The sequence below is a fragment of the Dromaius novaehollandiae genome, chromosome Z (genome assembly GCF_036370855.1).
Source record: "Dromaius novaehollandiae isolate bDroNov1 chromosome Z, bDroNov1.hap1, whole genome shotgun sequence".
Lineage (NCBI taxonomy): Eukaryota > Metazoa > Chordata > Aves > Casuariiformes > Dromaiidae > Dromaius > Dromaius novaehollandiae.
This window is the reverse complement of record NC_088132.1, coordinates 32,678,380-32,687,619: the sequence shown is the minus strand read 5'-3', so window position 1 is coordinate 32,687,619 and position 9,240 is coordinate 32,678,380. Positions and strand designations below refer to the sequence as shown.

General features: G+C 38.1%; 1 protein-coding gene across 1 annotated transcript in view; it reads left to right on the top strand.

Annotated features, from left to right (window-relative positions):
* The first annotated feature begins 436 nt into the window (after window positions 1-436).
* The window catches only part of LOC135324713 (contactin-associated protein-like 4), a 221,405-nt gene continuing 212,601 nt past the window's right edge, over window positions 437-9,240 (top strand). Inside the window, exon 1 of the mRNA XM_064501545.1 lies at window positions 437-811. Within this exon, the coding sequence (XP_064357615.1) occupies window positions 727-811 (85 nt within the window). The 5' untranslated portion in view covers window positions 437-726. The remainder of the gene's footprint in view (window positions 812-9,240) is intronic.

The window sequence follows — 9,240 nt, the reverse complement described above, 5'->3', positions numbered from 1 at the left end:
CAACCTGACCAGCGAAATTCCTGGTGCATTTTGCTGAGGGGCAGCAGACCCTGCAGTCCTGCGCTCACTTCGTAAGTAGAGGTACACTGTTCTTTTACTGGTGCGCCTCGGATCTCTACTGCCTTTATAATCTGTTCAGTCAGAAATGCAGAACTTATAACGCTTCAGCAGCGGAAAGCGGACAAAATTACCACGCTCAAAAAATGGGAGGAACGGCAGCATGCACAGCTAATGCCCCCCGTCGTCTCCCCCCACCGCCCCCGACTTAAAAGCTAGTGGCCAAGAGCTGGTCGCGGCGCGCACCCCGCAAGCGCCTGGGTGCCGGTGCGCTGCCTGCCCTCTCCTATTGTCTGGCTCTCATCACAGCCTCCCATTTCCCACCTGTCACCGCCAGGGGTGGCCAGGACACGCGGGGAGCGTGGCGCTTCGGTGAGCGGAGCCGTGCAGGCTAGCCTGGCAATTTAGCCCTGAGTGAGGCTGTGAAATCGGAGGAGAGGTTCTCGCTGCTGCTCCTGGGGATTGCTGCTGTTGGGGGGAGAAGCGGACTTGGAGGTGGGCATGCATGCGTGAGACGATGCGGAGGGCAGCTGGCTGACTGAGGTGCCTGGCCACGGGGAAACACTGCAAGGAGAGAGGGGCAGTGCAAAGAAGAGGCGAGAGGACTGAAGTGCAGAGCAGCTGTTTCCTAATACTCTGTCTCTTTTGGGTGCCTCAGTGAATGTGAACATGGATTCTGCCACTGAAATCTTCCTGAAGCTGCTGGCTCTCGTAGCTGTTCATAACTGGAACACGCTAGTGGCAGGCAATAAATGTAAGTATTGCATATGGCTTAAAACTCAAACCAGAGTGTTTTGAAAACTTCTGGGATATTTTATGTGCCTTTGGAATAAATATTATTCTTGAGAGAAATGCTTGCTGCTTGGAAATCGTAACAGCAAGTTACTAGGCTGAAAATGTTCCAAAATCCCTCTATAGATTTTTGTTATGAGTCTATGTACAGCATATTGCTTATAAAGCTTATATATTCTAGGACTATCTGAAAGCAACATTTTACTAAGGAATTGCATGTTCAGCCTCATTTTCATTTTTGTTTTGTGTTAGAAGTGCTGCATTTTCCAAGGAATTATGTCTTACACAGAAATTACTGGCAGATTTCTATTGTGTACTGCATCAGCTTGGTTTTTAGCAATTTGTAATTTTGCAGGTTGGTATTTGCATTTCTGAATTAAGCTGGCACTCAAATAACTCTGAACATCATTGTGCAGTTCAAGAGCAGTACAAACGTAACAGGAGAATGTGGAGAGCGAGACTTTATGGGCTCTGCATTGATTGCTTAGGGAATGATGTTCATGCATGACTAAAGAGGTGAACGCTATCAGTTCAAGCAGAAAGTTTTTAAAAAATGAGTAAATCATAGTTAGCCAGTAGGGTGGTATGGCAAAATAAAGATAGTGATTACTGTGTTTAAGAGAATGTGCCCTCTAGGAGGCAAATCTGATGTATACACTAAAATCTCTGGTTTCAGTGCTGAATTATATTAGGGTTTTTTATATTAGAAAAAAACTTATCAAGAAACTAATTTTCAAGGTTTTTCTTATTCAGGAATTATTCTGAGATATTCCTGTTCCATTTTGGCTTTAGCAAGCTGAAAGGATTTCATTTTGTATACATGTAGTAGAATAGTTGCCTAAATGCCAGATGCTCATAACCTGAACTGAGCATCATTTCTCCCCTTGCTGCTAAGGCACTGGCCATGCACCATAGGAACAGGGAGGGCAGAAACAGCGCCTGGATGGGAAGAAAGTAAACGACAGAGCGAGTGGGAACAGTCAGGAATGACCTTAGAGCCTGGCAGCTGGGGATAGCGCCTTAAAAACATTTGAGCAACGACAGGGAAGTTTGAAGTGCTGGGTGGATCTATAGGCTAAGGTTTTGCATATGGATGGTTTGTAAACTAAACCTGCTCCCATGAGCCAGCCGTTCACACTGCAGCACCAAAATGATCTTGTGCTGTCATTCAGTAATGATATCTCATTTGATACTCAAGTGCATAGAGTAGCCCTAAACATGAATACTAAGTTCCTCTTGTAAAACACCCTGCTGCAATCCAGCCTCAGCTTTAATTCTCTTCATCATTCTCCATTGTGCAGTTTATGAATACATCCATTTTCACAAGACCATGATAATTGAATTGCACATTAATAGCATTTGGCACTACGCACAAAACTAAATCAGTCGCTTATAGGGAGGCATATTAAAACCATTGCAAAAGAGACTTGCGGCACACAACAAAGCAATAAAGCACTAGAGGTCACTCTTACAATTTAGGAAACAAGGTTTGAGGAAAAGAATCAAGCTTCTTCCCAATACAGAATTATGAAGGATAAAACAAATCAGGTATGAAATACAGTTACTTCTGGTTTCTCAAATACCTCTCAAAAACAAGCCAAACTTACTACAGTATCAAATGGGTGACTTTAATTAATAGATTTCATTTTCACATTTAAGTCAGCATTTATAAATTTATAGTATTTTTATTTATGAATAAATCCTAACTCCTATTTCAAAACACCCATCTAAATTGAGGAAGTATTCTTCCCAGGTTATAGATGAGAAAACTGATTGTGGGGACAGTAAATTAAAGGACATTTAGTTGTGGGGACATTTAATTTAAGGACTGAGTGTTAACATCTGAACTAGATGAGTTTGACTCATCTAGTGCAGATTTCTCCTTTTTAATACCTAATCTAGAGAAATACTCTCTCTTTTTCTTTTTTCTTTTTAGATGGGGAAGTTTGGGTGGGCGAGTTAGTGTGTTTTTAAAGTGGCAATTTCCATCTCGAGTTTCAAGCTATGAATTTGGCTACTACGTTAGGTTTCATAAAATGACCTCGGAAGGAAGGGTTTGCCATAATTACTGATAACAGCACACACGTAGCAGCCATTATATACCCACTTTAACTTACTTTATTTCTTTCTTCTTGAGAAGTTTACCAGGAACCGAAATCCTTTTCAGTAGGTGGTCCTACTATTGGCATTAATGTATTCAATACGCCTGCAAGCACAGGTGAAGTTCAGTTTCCTCGTGTGAATTTTGATGGCCAGATTGTAGATTAGGCTGTCAATCATTAAAGAAAATAAAGTGATATTTTTATTCTTCTTCTAAAGTAGTCCACCTTGCTGCTTCTTAATTTTATTACTCTTTTTTAATACCAAATGCTGAAGACTTCAGTTTTGCTTTGCCTTTATTCAGACCAACTCCCACTAAGAAAACACCAAAGTAAAGACCTTTACGTTTCACCTTGAAGTGTCAATGCTAATGTTGCTAACATTTCTCTAAAGAAAATTTTTTGGATCAAAGATTGATATGTTTAGAATTGTTTCTGTCTTAAAGGATCCTCAGTATTCCTCCTTTGAGTAAAAAGCCTGTGAAGTTCTTAAATTATCTGAAGATGACAAGCCCTATCATCTTGAATATGAAAGTTTATTTCTGTTTTTTTCCAGAAGAGTAACACTGACGTTTCGTACCAAGAGAGGTAATGATTGCTGCTGGAAACCTAAATCTTTTAAAAGTTCTGTAGTAGCGCTGCTTCATGTTAACTGTTCCTTACGCTTTCTTCCTCCCAAGGAATTACACTTCCGAAGCAGCTGAAAGACACTTGAAATACATGGCCAAGAGTGAGAAAGTATATAAGGTCAAATGTGAGTTTTAAAAGGGGATCAAAGCAAGTACTCCCATAAAGTTTTTTTCACCGGGGCTAGCAAAGGGTTTTATTTTATTGGGAGCTGGCTCTACCACTGTAAATCAGCAAGTCACTAAATCAGCCTTTGAGAACTTGCCAGAAATTGGCACTCTAATAGGCGCAGTCCTTTTTCTGAAACTCTCTAAAATTGAAGTGTTGCACAAAACATAATTAACCCCCCTACACACTTTAACTCAACTGTGACTAAAAGTTATTAAGTTATTAAGGCTAATTTTGGAAATAAAGGCAGCAAATTAGAGACTTTTCTTGTAAATTCTCACCTCTTTATACCTATTTGTCTTTGTAATGTTTTCCAGTATTACAGAAGCTTTTATTTTCTCAATTCTGATTTTTGTATTTGTGCCAGAGTGATTGTAATTTCTATAAACCAAGAAATATTTATTATTATTATTTTTATGTCACTGGGACTTCTTGTTATTGCTATAGTAGAAGACCTCTTCTGAAGCTGACGGAGAATGAATGTTAATGATACTGACACTTTTCACACAAAGGGTTCAGTGATCATATACCTTGATTATATTATCAGATGCAAGTCATCGTACAAGTAACATCCCCAGGGAAGAGATTACTTACTATTGTAACTTCATTTAGAAAAAAGTTTTAGAATTTCATTCTGATGTTAATCATCAGTACAGAAGAGTTTTGTAGACTCTTTTTATTTCACAACTTCATGAATTGCATTTAAAATACAATAAAATGTTGTTTCTCGTGAACAATTTACATTAAAATATGGTTCTTTTACTGTTAGTTTGTGGCTGATATGAAGCACAGGAGAGGAGAAAATAGAAATGTCCTTAAATTTCTTTTAGACTCATTAATATTTATCTTGTGTTTATTATTATCTATATTCCCTCTGAGGTAACGACTGAGACCCTATCAGAGATCAGGCTATCTCTGGGCAATTATTTACATGAATAAAATATTACAGACATCTCTAGTATATTTTGCATGTTTTTAGCACAGTAACATCAAAGGCTTGTATTAACAGCGCATCCAAACCAACACCAATGGATGCATCTATCAAAATTTATTTCACTCTTTCAAGGTCGAGAATTCACATGAAGGCCTTGGGTTGACTGCACTGAGTATAATCCCCAATTTGCATCCCATTGCTCTCGCTTTACAAATTCCCATGAACATGTCTGTCCCTGGGCTCAGTCAGCAGAATGGGCACAGCCAATTTGGTCGTTTTGATGGATATCAAGTTGATGGACAGTGACAAGCAAATAGTAACATTCTCAAAGTAGGATAGAGTCAACTATATAAAGAAAATGCAGTAGGTTATGTGTGAAGTATGTTATGCATTCTAGTGATGACGTTTGCGTTGAGTGTTAACGCTTGCCTTGTGTGTTAGGATTCACTGTGTTTTAGTTCAAGTACCATTTGCCAGTCAGGAGTTACAAAGCCATCGCTAACTTACTCAAATCTTAATGATGCTGCAGTCATGACCTTGCTACTTTCTTACAGGATAAGTTGATGTAAAAGTATATCCACATGGATCAATAAGAAAGACAAACTTTAACCTGTCTTATCCAGTTTCACACATCTCATGAAATAATGTGTACTTGTATGACTATATATAAAGTACAGTGTTTGTTTAGTATTTTTTCTGAATGGTTCCATTCAGCAGTAGAAAACACATGTAATATGACTTGTATTATGTCATATATATTCATATATTTTATACAGTATATTTGCCATTATTCTGCCTACTAATTCATTTTCTGTAAGAACTTTACCAGCCAAAACTTAATAGCAGCTTCTAAAAACTTCAGTTGGGAAAAACAAGGCAAATCTCCCTTTCTTGCCTCTCCCAAACAAGCAACTCAAAGAACACTGGGATGCTGAAGAAGTTACGCATCTTTCAAATCCTGACTTTCTTTTTTCTAAAAAGAGACCCTCTGCTTTCATTGTCACTCACAGGTTTAATGCAGAGCATCTCACAGAGCTAGATTTCTGTTCTCTGAGTAAGTCAGACTTGCTTCTCAGTACTTCTGTATTTGTATTCATTGTTTTTAGTTGCTCTCAATAGCGATGGTGATAGCAGAGGTGAGTGAGAGTGGGGAGCGAGACCAAGCAGTCTCTGGCTCAGAGCGTTCTGTGTCCTGGGATGGACTGGGCAATTCGTGGGCTTACATGATAAAAGAAATATCAACGTTTAAAATCTGTCATGTGCGTAGGTGCATCCACATGTACATGTTAAATTTATTTAAGAGGTTTCTGAAGTGCAGAGTTAAATTTTCCTCTTCTTAGGTCACTTCTCAGTTTTCAATAATGTTATAAAGAGGGAGGGAAAACAAAAATAGTAATGATAAAATTGTTTGTTCTACCATTTTGGTAGATTAATTCGATAATTCTTTAATGTAAAATATGTTTACCACGTGTATAATTTATAACTTGTAACCTTGGCAGCTAGGGCCTGCGCATGACTTTAGATTAAAGATGGAGAAGACATCTGTGTGTTTCAGTATATTGCCATGTATTACATAAGTGCTATTGGGACAAAAGTTACCTTTCTTCACTTGAAAATATACAATGTGTAGGAGATACAATATGCTATCATGATGAAAACAGTTTTGCTTTATTTTCTGTGGGGGAAAAAAAGATAAAACATCTTGCTAGGGTTTCACTAAACATGGTTAATAGAAATTTTAACTCTGCAGGCGTTTTGTATGTATTTACTCATACTCATTTATATATTATATGTTAGTGTTTTATGTATGCGCACATATAACACTACAGACTAATGTTTTTTAAAGGAAGACTCTGTAGTCCTTCTCCCACCAGTTGAAACTGGTACCACTCACCCTGACTAATATTCATGAAATGAAGAGGAGGATTGGTCCAATTGTTTTGCTTTTCCAGAGGACAGTTTTTAGTGTTTATTAAAAACTATTGTGCTATTTTTTAGTTTTAGCAAAATGTGGTGTGGACTGGGAGGTAAAAGAGATACTTTTTATGTTCTTGTTAATGAGTGTTTTCTGTGCAATAATTTGAAAAGTGATTGAAAGCCTAGAAACTTCTGACATTTTAAGTAGATTTAAATTAGTAACTGCAGAATTATTATTTAAATACCATACCTACTTAATAGACTACTGAAGAAAACTACCTCTAGGGTTTTAAATCACAAAGGATAGAGAAAAAATATGGTTAGGAAATCTATCCAGCTGGGTAGCGGGTCTAATTACTTTTTTATTAAGTATATCTCATTACTTGGTAGTGCTCAAGAATAAGCTATTGCTTCTTCCTTGCTGGTAGAGTGCCTGTTTGTTTCTATAACAATCTTTCAGCAATTAACATATTTACATATGTGGTCTTGAGGGAAAATTAGATTAGAAACAGCACATAGGGATATTTGAATTTATTCTTATTACTTAATATCATTCTTTATTCAGCCAGCAGCTGAAATAGATCTTGCTCATTTTCAGGCTTTTATCAGTCCACCCTTAAATCCAAATGAGAAGAGTTTTCCAAAAGACAAGATCTTTCTGAAAACATAAAGATCTTTTTTCTATTATGTTAAAAATTTACCATGAAAAATCCCCGGTCGCAGGAGGAATAGTTACAGTATTTGCTTGTGTTGAACTTCAGCTAGTTGACCTGTTCAGGGTTACTGTGAAAGTATACATCTAAGGAAAATTCTAAACAGAAAACCTGAAATCTCAGAAAATAAGTGGTTAAACAGGATGCAACAAATACTGATACTTGGGTACCAAGTAACTTAGTAAAGCCCCACACTAGGATAGCACATGGAATAGGTGAGTATTAGAGCAGGTAGAGGAGAGGCTTCGGGCCAAGACAGCAAGGGGAAGACCTTCAGAGAGGAACTCGCAACTTAAAAGTGAGGCTGTAGATAGGCTGAGTTCCACGCAGAGAGCCCGAGTTCCTCCAGGTGTTCACCTGCAGCTTTAAGCTGTATGCCAGTATCCTCTACTGCATTTGATTAGATACACTCAGCATGGACATTCTGTAATTATCTGAAAATATTGAGGAAAGCAGAGGAGAAACTTTTTTCCTCAAGGTAATGCATTATAATAAAGCTCATGTGCTGTTTGTTGTTATGTAATACTAATAAGAAAATGACAATAAGTAACTGGAAGACAGCTTTGTTTGGTATTAATAGGAGCAGCAGAAGGGAGATTTTGTTGTTCCTGAATTTTCGCTGCTTCATTAATTAGCAAATATGCCTTACTTTTAAGCTATATGATGACTCTGAGAGTTTCTGTAAAGACAGAAAAGTTGGGATTCATCTGCCCAAAATTAAAAACCCAAAACTTGGATGTCTCCTCCTGAGCTAGTTGACTCCCTTTTTAGGCAAAGCAAAGGGGGTGGGGGGAGAAAAAAAAAAGAAAAGCTGTTCTTGAAGGAAGAAGTAGCTTATCTCATGCAAAGTTAATTATCTAGTATAACTCAGCTGATTTGCTTTATAATGGGCACTGTAGAAGTGTCTATTTCTCGTTAGTGATTAGGGCTGGGAATCTAGGTGACACGGTCAACCATAGCCATATAGATGTAGACGTCCAATATGTTGGTGCTCAGGGTTGAATTTCCCAGGCTCTCTCTTGACTGTCTGTGTAAGCGTGCTCTCTTTGGTAGCCTAAGGGTTAAGGCTGCTCTGCCCTTGCTGGTCCTAGACAAAATATAGGGACTAAATGGGAGAGCTGGAAATGTCATAGCGGTAAGTGTGTCCCTTGCTCACGAAAGGATTAAATATATTTATATTTTTCAGCATACACAATGCTGTTATAGTCAGAGTGAAATCAGGCTCCTCCCATTGACTTAAATTAGCTGGAATTGCCCATCTGGCCCACCTGAAACATTGTCTGACCTTTCCACCCCTTCAACAGTCTGTGATTTAAAGCTCCATTTTAACCCTGAGCCTGCCAAAACATATATATATATATTCTTTTCTTCCAAAGATAGCAAAGAGTGAAAAATGGCTGTATTATGAACACAGTCAGCAGAATGCTACAGCATTTCTTTTCATAAAGGAGTGATAAAACAGATGATAAATACCAGATATCTTGGTAGTTCTGTGGATACTTTAAAGCCTGCTCTGTGTCCAGCACCTAATGATGGTTAGAGTCTGGCTGTTGTACTGGGTAGGGAGCCTTTTCATGCTCCAAGCCAGCAAACTCTAGGTCTCCCAGTAACTTCTTTTCCCCACCAATGGCAGGATGCGTACCTATGCAGCAGTCTGGGTGGCTGTGGTTTGTAATCATGGTGAGACTTACTTAGCAATCTTTTTCTTTTTTTTCTTTTTCTTTTTTTTTTTTTTTTAAGACAATCTGAAATGACCAAGATTTTTTTAAAAATCAATGAAAAACACCACGGGATCTCGATGTCTTTATTCTACCAAAGCTCCTAGGGAAATCAGTGGGAGCTTTGCCTAAATAAATATTGAATAAGAGCTTTAGAAAGAATGAACTGAATATTCATGGAGCAGTGATATGCTGCATAGTTTGAATATAACTGG